This window comes from Crinia signifera, chromosome 1 (assembly GCF_055691185.1).
Source record: "Crinia signifera chromosome 1, ASM5569118v1, whole genome shotgun sequence".
NCBI classification, from domain to species: Eukaryota; Metazoa; Chordata; class Amphibia; order Anura; family Myobatrachidae; genus Crinia; species Crinia signifera.
The window spans coordinates 231,798,533-231,816,150 of NC_139217.1; the positions used below are offsets into that span (position 1 = coordinate 231,798,533).

At 45.2% G+C, this 17,618-nt stretch overlaps 1 protein-coding gene across 3 annotated transcripts in view; it reads right to left on the reverse strand.

Moving 5' to 3' along the window:
* DOT1L (DOT1 like histone lysine methyltransferase) overlaps positions 1-17,618 on the reverse strand; it is a 159,281-nt gene that overhangs the window by 105,517 nt on the left and 36,146 nt on the right. For all 3 annotated transcript variants that reach the window (XM_083179415.1, XM_083179416.1, XM_083179414.1), the window contains exon 2: positions 3,736-3,779. In XM_083179415.1, the coding sequence (XP_083035541.1) occupies positions 3,736-3,779 (44 nt within the window). The remainder of the gene's footprint in view (positions 1-3,735; positions 3,780-17,618) is intronic.

Sequence of the window (17,618 nt, forward strand, 5' to 3'; positions counted from 1 at the left end):
TACACCAGCTGTCTTTTCTGGGTCATAAAGAAAGGATCCCCCTCAGTGGGTTAATCCAGAGGAAGGTCTAAAACCTCTTTAATGGCTCTAAGGGCTCAGACCCATGTACTGGAGCCTGTTCCTGAACAGTTTCCTGTTCTTCCTCCTCACTCCCTTCTTCTAGGATGTCATCATCATCCTCAGTATCAGGAGCTATTTCTGCAGCAGGCCTTTTCTGAGGCTGTGCAGGGGGAGGAGTGAGAATATCAACCCTTGCAGACAAAATGCCCAATTCTCTCTGTACCCTCTGGATCTGCTGAGTATTGGTAGACAGCTGGGTAGAGACAGAGTCTAGCTGTGATTTAATGCTGCTGGCCCACGTTGGTTCCTGACCATCAACCTGCGACCCACCAACCAGTTGTGGGGGTACCCCACTGACCTGAGTGGCCACACCACTTGGCTGTGGCAACATACACGGTTCACAGGTAATCTGTGACTGTGAAACTGGTATGAACTTAGTGCTGCATACCATACAGGTCAATTTCTTCACCATGATGAAGCTGCACCTGTACCACAAAAGCACACTCACACGGTTTTGTATAGGTTTCAGTTAAGACTATTTGTCAGTGACTATCTGCTGTGTGTCTTAACTAGCCAGTGGGGTAGAAATACAGAGCTATTAGGGGGGCCAGTACACCCTTAACCTTAGCTCACAGATTAGAGCGAGCTGGTTACAAACGAACACAGTGCTATTATCATACACAGTGTAATACAAAGCTAAGCAGCGCTAAACAGCCCTTCAACTTGCGGTCTCTTCTGGCTTTAAGGATCTGAATCCACCACACCACCAAGGAGCTGTAATGGCGACCACAGGGAGCATGAAGAAGCAGGAAGCAGTGAAAGAGCGCGCCCAGCAGAGTCTGGTCCCGCTCTGAGAAGCCCCGTACCCTTTATACAGAGCTGGCGCTTCCATAGATTATACTGGCATAGCACATATAAAAAACAAAACATGACTAGCCTAGCGGTCCAGCGGCTATCACCCATGCCAGTGTGATGGGGGGGGGGGGGGTTTTCACGCGTTCCCTGCGTGAGGGCCACCGCTACTACCGCCCGTCGTTTTGCTGCACAAGCGGTCAGAGTAGCCCCTAACGGGCACTCCGACGCATACTCACCACAGAAGTCTTCAGACCTGTGGCCGGGGTGTGTGGCAGCTGGGGGGCTTGCTCACTCAGGGCAGTACTGGCGGTGACAAGCCCCACTCAGGACAAAGTCCTGCAGCAGGGTCAGCTCTGCGCCTTAAGAGGCCGGTGACTGACCCTTCCCCTGGCATTCCGAAGCAGGACAGCTGCTTAGGTCTGCAAGCAGCGCCCTAAACTAACAAACTAAAATAAAACTGAAGAAAACTCCTCTGGAGCATCCAGAAGCACTGCCTCTCCTGAGGCACATTTTTCTAAACTGACTAGTGGATGGAGATAGAGGGGAGGAGCAAGTGCAAAGTTTTAATGTGCCTGTCTCTCCTGCGGAGGAACTCTATCCCCCATAGTAGTGAACCCAGTATCCCATTGGACGGTAGAGAACTAGGGATGAAACTAACCGGGTAGTTGCATACAGTTAAATTGATGGGGGGGGGGGGGGGGGGGGGGGCCGTCTTGAACGCCTGTCTCCCATATAATGGCATATCATGATTCCTTGCAATCTGAGATCAGTCATAAGAGCCACCAAATGTTCTTGTACTGGATACACAGTGAATGCAAAAATAATATATATAAAATCTGAGATTATTGATGCTTCTTATGTACTGTGAAATAGAACTAAAAAAAAAAAAATTCTTCATGGTATTACTGATTTATTTAGGAATCACCGTACAGAAACCAATTAAATTCATGGTTTATACTATTGTTGACTACAAGTGCCAGCATACTGCAGTTTGGTTGACAACACCTGGAACAGATTTAACAAGCAATTCCGAACAAAACCAGGTACTTGTTTCCTATCTGGGCGCCCATCGCGGGCATCGCGGGTACATCGTATGCCATTATAATGACATGCGATGCGACCGACGCGATTACCGCGATTTTACATAGGGACCAATGTTAAATGTCCCAATTGACCCGCGATGACCGCGATTTACCATAGGAAACAATGTTAAATGGATCAATTTCCCCAAATTATCATAGGGAACAATGGGAAATGGGGCAAAAACACCCCTGAACATAAAAATGTCCCCCCAAAAGTAGTTGACGCCACCCCGCCATCAACGTGACCCCGAAGCGTGGCGAGCGCAGCGAGCCCGCGAGGGGCGGCGGTACGCGTCCTCCGACCTTTTCATGCCCTACTATCCACTAGGGCGTGGAGTGAGAATAGAATAGTGTGGCGAGCGCAGCGAGCCCCGCGAGGGGACGCGGATACCTTCAGTTATACGCGTCCCCTCGCGGGCTTCCCAGGTGTCCATGGCGACGCGGACACCTGGGAAGCCCGCGAAGGGACGCGTTTACTTGTGAAGGTATCCGCGTCCGCTCGCCACGCTTCGGGCTTGGTGGCTCGCTGCGCTCGCCACACTATTCTATTCTCACTCCACGCCCTAGTGGATAGTAGGGCATGAAAAGGTCGGAGGACACGTACCGCCGCCCCTCGCGGGCTCGCTGCGCTCGCCACGCTTCGGGTTCACGTTGATGGCGTCAACTACTTTTGGAGGGACATTTTTATGTTCAGGGGTGTTTTTGCCCCATTTCCCATTGTTCCCTATGATAATTTGGGGAAATTGATCCATTTAACATTGTTTCCTATGGTAAATCGCGGTCATCGCGGGTAAATTGAGGCATTTAACATTGTTCTCTATGGGAAAATCGCGGGCATCGCGTCTGGCCCATCGCAGCCGATTTTTTATCGGCCGCGATGCCCGCGATTAAAATCGTGGGCGCCCAGATAGGAAACAAGTACCCAAAACCATTACGCAAACATAAAGATTTCCTGTACCAGTCATACATATGTGCTAGAGTATCCCTTATCCAAAATGCTCAGGACCAGAAGAATTTTGGCTAACTGTTCACTATAATATTTTTCAATGATGTATCTTGAGGTATCTTGCATTTATGTTGTACTAACAAATTCAAATACATGAAATACACACAAATATATTATTTGTGCATAAACAAGGTTTCAAAACATGAATCAAAGTTTGTGTACCATCTCGGATACTGAATTTAAATGCCAAGCAATCATTGTCTTGCACATATTTAGTGCCAGTTCCATATCATGTCCTCAGTAGTGATGTTACAGATGTCCCAGAAGTGCTTTTGGCAAAAAAAAAAACACTTTCTGGAATGTATGGTTTTTGGAATAATTTGGATAAGGGATACTCAACCTGTACAATATAAATTAAGCTAGACATTTCTTAAAAACACAACCTGGCCTACATTGGAAACTAGAAGAAAAGCAGATCAGTTATGTAAACAGTGTCAGGTCAATAGACTGTCATAATCCAGTCAGAGCTTGATGAGGTTACCCCAAACAGATGGTGATTGTGGAGCTAAAATAATCAGGGGCTGCAACTACTGCATGGCATTAAAAAAAAACTGCCTTTATAGCTACAGAACAAACATAGCAATACCGTCTCATGGTGCATAAAATCTGGAGCAATTTAGCCAAAAAGTTACAAACTAGCAAGTTTCCATTTTCTAGCAGAAAAAGAAAAATTTGAGAACATTATTGATTTTAATAGTAAAACTTTGATAGATGTATTAGTTAATCACTTACCTAATGGTCTCAATGATTTCATGTGCAGCATCATGGTGCTTATCCTGCAAATATAAACAAAACATTTGAGGAGATTTTATATTCTAAAACAAAATTATTAAATGGTTTAGGAACACAACACTATTTTCACAACCCTTGTAAGGCCCCCCATACATTAGTCCGACTTGTCGTAAGGACAAGTAGGACCTGATTGTCCCGGCAGCTCCCCGGGAGGGATCACATGCGATGGGCACTTCATGTGCCAAGTTCTGCATGTGATAAATCGCATGCGATTTATCACACGCAACTCCTGGTGAGCTGCAGGGACAATGGGAGCGGGGTACAGCAGCGGGGATACGCCCGCGACCAGAGAGTGGGCAGGGAACAGGGGGGGCAGCGTGGAGTACGAGGGAGCTGGGCAGGAGAAGACGCTGCAGCAGCAGCGCGAGTGGCGGGAGCAGCAGAGCACTTCCCAAAAAAATCTTATGTGCTGCCCGGAGCCGTGCTCCCCCGCAATGGGGAACCCACCAGAGCCGGGTGGAGGGATCAGGCGCAGGGAGCCGGGCAGAGGAGGAAGTCGCTGCCATCAGCGGCAGCAGGGGGGGTGGCGCAGAGTACCAGGGAGCCGGGCAGGAGCAGAAGGGCACTTAACATTTTTTTTTTTTTTAAAGCACATACAAACGCATAGGTAGCCATTGTTTGGCTGAGACCTCTATCAGCCAATCAGCGATTGGCTGAGAGAGAGGTCTCAGCCAATCAATGTCTTCCTATGGGTTTGTATGGGCGTTTGTATGGGCCACCACCCCTGCTGCCTTCAGTATGTCAACCCTATGATCAAAACCCGAGATCACAGTAGTGCAAAACACACAATAGAGACAACATAAAAGGCTGACCCATGACCCAAGTACTATGGCGGAAAAAGAGGTATCACAAGGGGCCAGATGTACTAAGCTTGACAAGTTCTCATATGAAGAGTGAAAACAACCCAGCCAATCAGCTCCTACTGTCATGACAGTCTGGGTTTTAAAAATGGCAGTCCGGAGCAGATTGGTTGGTTGTTTATCACTTTCCACTATCACTTTTCAAGGCTTAGTACATCTCACCCAAAATAATGAAAGGGGGCCAGTTATACGGTTTTCATTGTAGCGAGGGTGCACAGATGATAGAAATAGTATGTTAAAGGGGGTAGATTGAACAGAGGAGGTCACAATTATAGCATGAATAAGATTGTGTTTCAAGCAGAAACATCTTCCAAAATTTTAGAAAAAATTTAGCAAGTGTAGAGAAAATGAATTAAAAACCGGAAATAAAAGGATTTACACTCATTTAAGAGGGTTCCAATGGTTTTGTACAATTCCCTTATGTCCTCAGAAAGCTTGCTGAATGCCATTCATTTGCAAAAATCATCTCGCACAGCCAATAGCCTGAGATCACAGACAAGAAACAATATATAAGCTTGACATTAACGGAATGGGATGCTTCTACAATCATTGATTACCCCAGAAGCTCATATTCCACAGGCGAATATTAACATCTCAAATTGTGGTACTGTAAGTAATTGATTCCATGAACAGCAAACCAAATTCCCAGAGAAAATAAACCATGGGAACTAGAGCCAGTGGAAACACTCAGGTATATACTGCATGCAAGAACGGTAATACAACATTTTCACTACTTTGAGGGAGGTTCAACAAGTATGATCCAAGTATACCCATTTACCATTCAAAGAAGTCTGGACAGAAGTGGCCTTCATGGATTGGGTACAAAAACCATACCTTCAACGTGGAAACAAAGGTCAAACGACTAAGCTATGCATGAAAATATTAGAAGTGGGGTGCAGACAAATAGCAGCTGGTGCTTTTGATGGAGGAGTCAAAATGTGAAATAGTTGTATGTAATAGAAGGCAGTTTATTCACCAAAAGGGCTGCAGTGTCAGCATGGAATCCCCTGCCATGCCCTGCCAGATTTTTACAGCCTGTCCATTCCCGTTGTTCAGAGCATTTGAGGGAAGCCCAGTGCCACATTAGTGATGTCAGCGGGCCTTGGTCGCTGCATTCAAAGTGCCCCCTTCCCTGTTGTTATCCTGGAGGGATCACTGCAGCAGGCAACAGTGGAGCATGGTGGAGGTTTTTAGCAAGTTTGAAGATGCATTTTAGCAAATAGTTAGGGATTTGTTCAGGATAAATGGAGTCCTTAATGCTGGGAAACACAGTCAGGTACTTATCCATCATGCAATACCATAAGGTACCCTGACGTCTGTTTGAGCCAGGTGCCGGCTATAAAAATATGGGGAATGCCTACTCTTTTCCCCCGTACTTAGTAACCAGAGCCAGCTCAAAGGGCCCAGGGCTTGTTAATATTTTTTTTCACACAGAAAAGCCAATGCTTCAGGTGCAACAATACGAATCAGTTCACCATTGCAAAAATTAGTCCTGAGAACTCTGCAGCTTAATAAATTTACCAAGTTCTCATATTTTCGGCCAATCCCGTTCGTATAGCGGATTGACCAGGTTAGTAAATATCCCCATCTATACCAGGGTTGCCTACCCAACCCTCTCCTTCAGGGAGAAAATACTCTGTTCCTGGACTTCCCCTGGTAATGTATGATTGCCATCACCTGTGGTGAAACACCAATTACCTAGCTCCCCACAGGTGATGGCAATCATACAACAGCAGGGAAGTCAAGGAACAGAGCATCCTGTGACATGAAGACACTGCAATAGTAGATGGATGAAGCAGCACTCTGAAGGCTTGTAGAAAATGGAGAATATTTTAAATCTCTTCTTCATTTTCTACAAGCCTCCAGAGCTCGAGTGCTGCTTCATCGATAGAGATCGAGATATATATAAATCTATCTATATCTATAACCCCTGCTGCCATAGCTTTAGCGGAAATTTGCGTTCCACCTATTTTTTGATGAACGCATTTGCGTTCCACCTATTTTTTTATGCATATATCATATATTATTTTCTATAAAATATATTCACTCTAGATATATATTATTTTTGATTCATGGTACAATATGAATATAATAGTGACATATAGACTGACATCCACTTACAGATCGCCTCTAACCCCGATCACGTGATCGGAGCTGATATTTTTGAATTAAGAGTTTCTATATGAATTTCTATTACGAATTAAACATGTACATTATTTATGGTGATTTATGTCTGCCTCTTTATTCTCATATTATTTTGTTGTATTGTTAACGAAATTGTATTGATGATTGGACCTCACAGGTGTATTGATTCTCTCATTAAGTAGGGTATATATACCTGAGCCAGGTACACAGCCAAAACACCTTTGATAAAGCTGCAGGACGAAGTGAAACGCGTTAAGTGACAGAACCCAGCCTCTGGATATTGTTGTGGAGTCTCCATTTGTTGTGGACATTGCTCATCTCCAAACCCACTTCTCCGTTTAAGTTATATCGGCGGACACCGTGCAAAGCATCTCCAGGTGATTATTATGGATGTCACATATCACCTACACCAATGAGAATTTCAATTGCGCACGGAAGCCTGATTTCTATTTCTCTGCTGTAACACCAACTGGGTGTATCACTCCAAGGATTCCTCCGGTGATTCAAGCTACCATCTATTTCTCACCCCAATAAGAGGACTGAAAAAATTCAAGTGAGCGACTATACCTCCAGCGGCAATCCACTTAGCCGCAAACATCGTGAGGACACCAGCCTTGTTACATTCAGAAAGAATCTGAACCTGTTCCCACAAGTGATCACTATCAATCATTTTTTCCACACATATCCATTGAGGCGTGACTATTGTTTTAACCATTCATTCCAGTTTACTTTTAATTCCCCACCCTACCATGTTATATTGTTTTATGTACTATTGTAATTTCATGTGATTTTATTGAGTAAAATTGTTATACTTTTCCAATCATCTGGTATTGTCTATCATTACAAACGCTGCTCGACTAGCCTTGTACTTGTCTTCTTTTTCCTTGTTTTCCAGTGGGGAGTGACTACCCCTACATTTGAGCAGCTGCTTTTTTGGGGACAGTCTATTAAAGCGCCTGATTATTCCTAGTGAATATTCTGTTTTTTAGCGGAAAAGGAAACTGTATCCAGAGATGATTCACACAAATACTCAATAGATTTTTGCATTATTTCTAAATTCCTGAGGAGGGTATTGTTTAGAAATCCTGTCTTCAATGTCAGTATGTAGGTTAGACCCCCAGAGTCTCAGGTCTGTAGATACTGAAGCCATTGAAACACTTGATTTTAGGGACATCGCTAAAGCTAGATGTAACTTATTTATCAAATTTTCTATTTTTCTTTATATGGAGTCCTTAAAAGCTGCCCCATCTTCCTATGGTAATGTGGTTCCAGATGTAAGCTTATGTAGGCTACACACCAGGGCGACCCGCTCACGATGCACATCGTGAGCGGGTCGTCAGTGTCTCGTCCGACCCGCTCACGGTGACGCGGGGGGCACGACCCGCTCACGATGTGCACCGTGAGCGGGTCCGATCCGATGGCGACCCGCACCCGTTTATATGGTCGTCATTGAGATCCTACCTGCAGCAGGTAGGATCTCAATAACGACCGCGCATCGGATCGGTATCCGTCCACAGAAAAGGGCCCAATCACCACACAATCTACATCCAATTGGTCGGAATTGGATCTAGATTGAGGGGATCGGGCCCTAGTTGTCCTGGTGTGTACCCAGCATTTGCCACCCAAGGCAGTTTTCAACAGATGTTGGAAGCTAGAATTGCTACATTCGCTAAACCGGACAAAAATCCCATTAACATGGCCTACTACTGCCCCATTGCTTTGCCCAACACAGATGTCAAAATCTATGCTAAGTTAGTTGCAAATAGACTTAACCCCTGCTTCTTAATATTATCCATCAGGATCATGTGGGTTTTGGTCAGAGACAACAAGCCCCAGACAATACGAGAAGTTATTAATATCATTGAAGCCTTTTCACACTCCCGGGATCCATTATTTTTGTTGTCCCTAGATGCCGAAAATGCTTTTGCTGGGGCTATCTATACGCTGTTCTCCTGCAAATTTGGGTTTGCTGGTAGAGATCTAACCTCGATAGCTGCTTTGTATTCCAGTCCATCAGCCAAGGTATTTGTGAATGGTCTGCTTTCTTCCTCAGTCACAAATGGCACATGCCAAGAATGCCCCTTGTCCCCTTTAGTTTTTGCACTTGCCGAGGCGATTAGAACTATGGACTCTGTACATGGCCCGAGCATTTTGGGTAGAGAATATAAAATTTGTTTGCAGATGATGTTTTACTTACTTTGATTGATCTAGACCAGTGGTTCTCAAACTGTGGGTCCCGACCTTCTCAGCATGGGGTCGAGACTCCATGTTGCTGTCCATCAAGCTGATGACTTTTCTAATCTCAGTCAGTGATTAAAGGAGTCTAAAATAACAGACCATTCAACAGATTTTTCCACAATGCTGCCATGTATGTGCTGTCTGCTGACTACACATGTGATGACCTTCTGCAGTAACTTTCTGGGGTCCCATAATTTTTATTGTCTACTGGGGTCCCAGAGCCAAATAGTTTGAGGACCCCTGATCTAGACACGTCTTTAGCCCATCTTCATGATATCCTTGAGACTTATGCCAAAGTTTCATATTATAAGTTAAATGGCTCTAAAACCTCAAACCTGATCTTCTCCAAAACTTACCTACTAAATGTACATATGGCAGGATAGAAGCATCAAATATTAAGGCATTCACATTACCTCTAACTTGGACACCCTAATTCTAGATTATTATTCCCAGCTCCTTGCAAAAATGTCATTAATGACTTTGGACTGGATGATGTTTAATGTCCTGCCCTGAAAAATATTAAACTTTCCAGAACTATACCTTTAATGGTAATCAAATTGATGCTAAATAAATTCCATAGCACTTTTGTTAAATATATTTAAAAAGGGGAAAAAAACTTAGATTAGCGAAAAACCCTCTTTCTTACCAAACAGGATGGTGGGGTGGCACATCCAGACTTACGCAACTACCAGCTTGCGAACATTCTTTCACAAGTGTGCCCTTGGTTTGTCATGGATAACCCTAAAATATGGCTCATCTTAAAACACAGTATGGTCTCCCCCTGTGGTTTCCAGCTTCCGTTGACCTACGCTCCTTTATACAGGTTTCACCAGTCTTGGCGACATATCTAGCATGGTTGGAATTAATTAGCATAACTAATGACATTTCTCTCCCGTGCGGTTAGGTCTCCCTTACAGGGGTGACGCTACGGATTCCAAACCTATGTTTTGTATCCTGGTCGTCCCAGGGAATAACCTCCGTAGCTGCAGCATCTTAACCTGGTGCTTGCTCTCCTTTACCCAGATCCAATCACAATACTCCCTTTCCCACAGAGATATTTATTTCTGATTTCAATATGATCTATTCTGTGATGCTCCCTTTCTTATGTAATGTGTAGAGACAGGATTATATGCTACATAAAAAGCTTGAAATATGCATGCAAATATGCATGAAAAATACTTAAAATATGCATGAAAAGTGTTAAAATATGCTACATTAAATAATAAAAAGTAATTTTTAACTTATTTATTTAAAAATCAGCATACAATTAGTTGCAAATAAACCTCAAAAATGGGCCCACAACATCTGCAGATGTCTAGTGCTGTACACAGGATTTTTTTTCTTCCTGGCTGCTACAGCATACTGCAGCGTCCAAAGCTCTTCTTGCATCAACTACACGGACCCTCATCTCCAGCGCCAATGGATCAAATATCAGCATAGCGTGTGAGGGCGGCGCAGTGGAAGGCTTCCTCCTTGCTCCGCATACTCACTGTGACACAGCATTTCCTCCGCGCCGCATGATGTCACAACCCTTCTGCCCACCTCCTCTGCTGCAGAAGTCTGTCTCTGCACATATTGCCCCAGCCTGCACACTCTACCACTACCTGGCCAGCAGCAGCCGGGAAAGCAGTGCTGTGACTCGCGGGTGGAATGGAGGCGAGGCCTAAAATATGCACCATCACTAGATTTTAGGTAAAATATGCAATAACCAGTGAGAATGAGCAAAATATGCAAATGCATATGCAAATATGCAAATGCATATAATCCTGTCTCTAGTAATGTGTATCCAAAATTATCTGTGGCAGTATTGTTTCTATTTTTTCCTTCATATCTGTGTGCAATGATTTCAGATTGTATATTTTCCTTTCTTGTCACCATCCCCTTTTCTAATTTCTATACCCCGATTTCCTTTTATTTATGTTCTATAAAACCAATAAAAATATATTGGAAAAAAAAAACAATGTTAAAAAGTATGTTTAATTTGTTGATGCATTTTCTCATACAGTACAATTTCAGCTTTGTGCTTAAGGAAATTCAGCATTGACACATTCTTCTATATATTGGGATCATTGTCTTGCTGAAATCTCCACTCGTTCAGCATCCCGGTAGATGGCAGCCAATTTTTGGGTGTAGTATAGGGTTCCGACAGTAGGGATCCCAACTGGCCGGACTCAGACAGCATGGCAAGCACAACAAAGCCCCTTGCGGGCTCGCTACGCTCGCCATGCTGGGCGCACGGGTCGTGGACCCCCACGAGGGATAATAGCCGGTGGTAACTCGTCTGTAGGTGTTTTAACAGTCGGGATCCCGTCCAGCACCCCAAATTTTTAGCCAGAATGTCCTAATACATTTTTCCATCTATCCTTCTAATTCAGTAGTTTCTAACCTGGGGTACACTGCAGAGTGGTTGGGGGGTACTTGAATGTAACATTGGTAATGGCAGAACAAAAGGAAGAAGTCTTCCGATGGAGGAAGAAGTCTTCCGATGGAGGAAGAAATCTTCCGATGGAGGAAGAAATCTTCCGTTGCTGTGGAGATGAACCATCGCTTCCCTTTCTGTCTGCAGCATCATCAGCGTCTCTTCAGTCTTTTGCCCGAACCAACAAGCCACTGGGAGCTACCCGCACTGTCTTCAGACATCTGTGTTTATCTGCCCTGCACTGACATGGTGTGAAGAAGCAGTGGCATTAATCCTACAGGTGTTAGCGGGGACCCCAGAGACCGTACATAGCCAGCGGCCAGACACAGATTCCTGACCACACACTACTCTTCTGCTACTCCTTAATATGAGGACAGACAAGGATATGCATACCGCTCACTTTCACTCCACTCATAGGTTATGTGGATATTTCAAATTAAGAGGAAGATGCACTTTACAATAGGAGACAGTGATACAACAAACTGGATATTTACAGACAGTCAAAGGTATGAGGGCCCTGCACGCAAGATTACAATCTATAGGCTAGTCCGAATGTGAAATACTCCCAGATTGGAGAGACTGCAGCAGCACAGCCAACCACTGACGCCAGAGTTCCACACAGTTTGTAGTGCGACTACTCCGGCCACCAATGATTTAATAGGTTTTCTTTCCCGTTGCCCACCAATATATTATTAGCTTTTCTCCCCACTGCCCACCATTGTTTTAGCATGCATGCATACTTTATAGGCCACTGGCCACCAAAGTTTGCACCCTCCACTCTGACCACCAGTGTTACTAACATGCATGCATGGTTGTAGCATGCATGCATGCATGCATGCAATTCCCTTGCCACCAATGTGTACCATGCATGTGACCACTTCCAACCAATATATATCCTACATGTACAGCAGTGTGTAAAATATAGCGTACATGATTTCTGTATTTTACACGTTGCCGCCAAAGTATAGCCTACATATGTTGCAGTGTGTAATATACAGCATACATGTACATATAATTGGCTTGATTATACCATGCAGTACTCGGGCCTATCTTCCATGTAATGCCAGCCCAGTCTTTCATATCTCTCATAAAATCGTTCAGTGTGTATGCACAATATATATTTCTTGGTCTTCTCAAGGGGAATTGTTCCCCAGTGTCTTATCTTTCATATCTTCTTATGCAGGGCTCGACAAAACCCGGGCGACAGGTCACCATGGCGGCCAGATTTTGCTTCCTGGAGACCAGTTTTGCCAGGAAGCAGTACTCCCCGGGCAGAGTGACTAATTAATGACAATAGCGGGCCCCGTGGAGGATTATACTGTTAGCTATAACATCCAGCGCCTCAGCAGCCGGCAGAGTGGTGCACAACTCACCTGGCTGCTGCTGTATCAGAGCAAGTCTGCAGCACGGCTATTGAGCACGGAGCTACTGATTAGCTCAGGAGCCGTCTTGACTTTTCAAATAGTCGTGCTGCGGACCTGCTCTGTGCTCTGATACAGCAGCAGCCGGGTGAGTTGTGCGCAGATCTGCTGGCTATTGCAGCTCTGGATGTTATAGCTAACAGTATAACCCACCACGGAGCCGCTGCTCACATGTCTGATGACAGGGGCACCAGAGGCTGCTGCAACTGCTCCTGGACGGAATCTTGATATGATTACCCGCCACAGGGACCCGATGGTTTACGTGCCTGATAGCAAAGACAACAAAGGCTGCTGCCAGCACTCCTGACAGAATAAACTCTGCCAGGACTCGCTGCTCTAGGTACAGTAAACAGCACTGCTTCTATTGGGAATGGGGAAATGGAGAGGGGGGTGTACTGGGGGATATAAACAGTGATGCCTGTGTCACCCTCTGCCACTCACTGCCTCTCCCTTTCACCCATTTTTCCATCAGTTTCCCTGTCACTCACTGCTTTTTCTCTGTCACACTATCTCTTTCACCCACTCTTGGTCACCCTCTGCCTCTCCCTGTTGCACACTGATTCTTCATGTCAGTCACCCACTGTTTGTCTTCCTATTTCTCTGCAACACCCCCTGCCTCTCCCTGTCCACCTCTACCTTCTCATCCACTATCCTGTAATGGTGCAAACCCCCCCCATGTAATTTTTTCTGGATCTGCCCTGCCTGGTATCAATGTGGCATAATATGTAATGGACATTATGGCATGTGATATTATATATAATAGGCATCACATAGGCATTACAGCATGAAGTATAATGTGTAATATGCATTGCAGCATGTGGTATGATATATAATGGGTGTTCAACATGTGTAATAGGCATTATGGATTGACTTTTTAGCGCGCACTTTAACTATTTTAGTTTTCTGGCTTCTACACTTTCATCCTGGCTCCTAGATTTTAGATTTTTTTTAAAAATGGTTGAGCCCTGTTCTAATGTGTAGTGTTCTATTTGAAAGAGAGGGAAGGGGGATAAATAAAATATCTGCCGATATTAGCATATAATCAAATGCTGAATGACAAAGGATAGCAACAGTCATTTGCAAGCACAACCACAACTGAATTTAGTCCATTGGGCCGAATTCAGAGTTATACACTATGCAGAGGGACTGATGTGAATGTTCAAATATTCTTTGTAAAAGCGCTGCGGAATATGTGCGCGCTATATAAATAACTGGTAATAAGTAATGTACTACATTACTAAGTATAGGCTGCAAATGTGTACGCAATGGAGAATGAGTTGTAATAGCTCCCAGTGGGCAAGTCTTTCCATTACTGGGTGGCAGCTTCACTTGCTAACATTAGCAGTTATGTAGCTTACAAAAATAGGAATTTGGTACCTACCAGTAATTCTGTTTCTCTGAATCCGCAGGGGACACTGGCGATCTACTGAGGATTTTAGAGCTGGCTTGCTGGGAGCTGGCACACTATACACTAGGGCCAGAAGAATGACCGCTTTCCATGTTAAGAATTTCAATTCCACCGACTCTAGAGGTTCAAACGTTTTAGAATGGAGAAAACGCAGAACAAGATTCAAGTCCCACGGAGGAGTAGGAGGTACGAAGGGAGGCTGAACCCTGGCCACCCCTTGAAAAAATATCTGAATCTCAGGCAGAAGGGCTAATTTTCTTTGAAAAAGAACTGAAAGGGCCGAAACCTGAACTCAAACGATGACCTCAGTCTAAGCCCGACTGTAAAAAACTGAGCAGGCGAGGTAAACGAAAAGACCTAAAGGGATAACCTCTACCAGAACACCAGTGGCAGTATGACCGCCAAATGCGGTGATAGTGGGCGGCCGATACCGGCTTGCGAGCCTTGAGCATGGTTGGAATGACTGAAGAAGGGATCCCCTTCTTCCTCAGGACATCGGTGTCAATAGCAATGCCGTCAAACGAAGGGGTCGGAGAGCGGGGTGTAAGAAGGGACCCTGCTACAATAGATCCGGCCTGTCCGGAAAAGTCCAGGGATCGTCTCCCAGAAGGCGCTGGATGTCGGAGAACCTCGTTCGTCTGGGCCAAAACGGGGCTATCAATATTGCCTGAGTCTGTTCTCGCCTTAATTTCTTGAGAACCCTTCAGAGAAGTGGAATTGGAGGGAACAGGTAAACAAATTGGAATGTCCAATGGATTTCCAACGCGTCTACCGCCCAAGCCCCTGCGTCTCTTGTCCGAGAGACGTAGAGTGGGAGCTGATGGTTGTGGCGAAAAGCCATGGGGAAGGCCCCACCGGCTGACAATCTGTTGGAAGACCTCGGGATGAAGCGACCACTCTCCGGGATGTAACTCCGTTCTGCTGAGAAAGTCGGCATCCCAATTGTCAACTCCTGGCAGGTAGACGGCTGTTAGAATCACGCTCTGTCTTTCTGCCCAACGAAGAATCCTGGAAACCTCCTTCATGGCGTTTTGGCTCTTTGTCCCCCCTGTCTGTTTACGTAGGCGACCGCCGGTGCATTGTTCGACTGTATCTTTACCCTTGCAGCCGATGCGTCAGGACGACCGCCCCCCAACCTGTGAGGCTGGCGTCGGTGGGGAGAACGATCCAATCCCAGACCGTGAAGCGACGCTCTTGTGTCAAAGTCGGTTTGTGTAGCCACCACATGAGTGACAACCTCGTGAGTCTGGAAAGCTGCACCCGTCGGTGAATGTAGAGCCCGACCACTGACTTAACAGATCCAGCTGAAGGGTTCGCGAATGGAACCTGCCGAAATGGAGGGCTGGAAAGCCGCAACCATCTTGCCTAAGAGGCGAATGCAAAGAAGGATCTGAACTAGTCTGTGTTGAAGAACCTGACAAACCAGTAGCCGGATAGCTTCTCCCTTGTCCTCTGGAAGGATCACTCTCCGATTCTTTGTGTCCAGAATCAAACCCAAGAATTGAAGATGCTGCGTTGGGAGAGAGTGCGGACTTCTGGTAATTGATTATCCAGCCATGCTGCATCAGGAACTGTATCGTCAAGCGCAAATGCTCCTGCAGGACCGCAGGAGATGGGGCCTTTATCAGCAGATCATCTAGGTAGGGCACTATATTGAGGCCCTGGAGCCTCAAGTGAGCTATGAGTACCGACAACAGCTTTGTGAACACTCGAGGGGCTGATAAACCAAACGGGAGGGCATGAAACTGGAAGTGTTCCTGACCCACCGCAAATCTGAGAAATGACGGATGAGGAATCCAAATGGGAACATGAAGGTAAACATCCTTTATGTCGAGGGACACTAGAAACTCTTGCGGCTCCAGGGAGGCAATCACAGAGTGAATAGACTCCATCTTGAACCGCTGATACTGTATGAATAAATTGAGAGATTTGAGGTTGAGGATAGGCCTGACCGATCCGTCCGGCTTGGGAACTACAAAAAGATTGGAATAGAACCCTCTTCCTCTTTCGGTACTGGAGTGATCACCTGAGACCGCAAGAGCCTCTGGATTGGCTGTTGAAGATGCAGCCTTTTTTCTGGTGCGGAAGACCGGTCCTGAAAAACCTGGGGTCGGCCCGAAAACTGGATCTTGTAACCATCCGAAACGAGAAGTCGAGACCAGGAATCTGAAGTCGTGGACAGCCACTGCTCTCGAAAACAGGGCTGTGGAGTTGGAGTTGGGGTCGGAGTCGAAGAGACGGAGAAAATTTCGCGTGCCTGGAGTCGGGGTCGGCAAACAATGCACCGACTCCGACAGTTATAATTAATGACTTCTCTACTGTAAGAATAAAGACCAATGAATGCAGTGCCTCACGTAACCGCAAAACGAACACGTTAAGTGACCGTGAAAAAGCATGCTTTTCATGTGCTTCACTATATGGCACGCAACGCACAATTCGGAGCACCAATACTTATAAATGTATTCTCCCTTGTAGTTTACAACTTATTTCCAACGTTCAATAAGGTTTTCAATACCTCGTTGGTAGAAATCACCTGGTGTAGACTCGAAAAATTCATTCAACCAAGCTCTCCCACCATACGCACAACATCCTTTTTACGCGGATGAAGATCTTGTTTCATGCGCGGGGTCATTTGTTTACCTTGGCTAAGCCATTCCTTACGCTGGTTCATATTGATATTGATGTACAGGCTCCATTTTTCAATCATAGTGATATCCTTAGAGGTATCTGCTAAAAATTCAGCCGATTCATGAATATGCTCCGCTAGTAAGCGAAGGTCCTGACGAGGGGTACCGTCATCCTAGCCCTGAATAAATTGAGCAGACCATCTGGAGATACTTCTCCTGAGGAAGCCGCTGAGAGGTCTTTTAAGGCAGAGAAACGCGTTGAGAGGGGACACTGAGTGAGGCTGCCAACAACATCGGGCTGATAATCAATTCTCGGATATGACCTATTGCTAAAGGTCGGAGAAAATCGCCATTGTTTACAAGCCATACTTCACCCCAGGATTACAAAATAGGTATACCACGTCAAAATGTGCACATTTATATGGGGACTGAACTCAGTACTAACCTACTAACTGGCTCTGTATATGAGCAAAGCTTCCGCAATTGCATTTAACAAAAGCCTAACCAGCACCAGTTACATAAGGGGGAGTTTCTGTGTTATATGTATTTAAGTCTTGTTTGTCAATTATTGACTGTTATAATATGTAAAATTGTAATTCTTAATTACAAATTTTTATATATTTAGTACAGCGCTGTTCCTACTTTCTTTTTTTCATCTGGAGATGGCCTTGTTCACCCAAGCTGAAACCACTGCCGGACGTAATT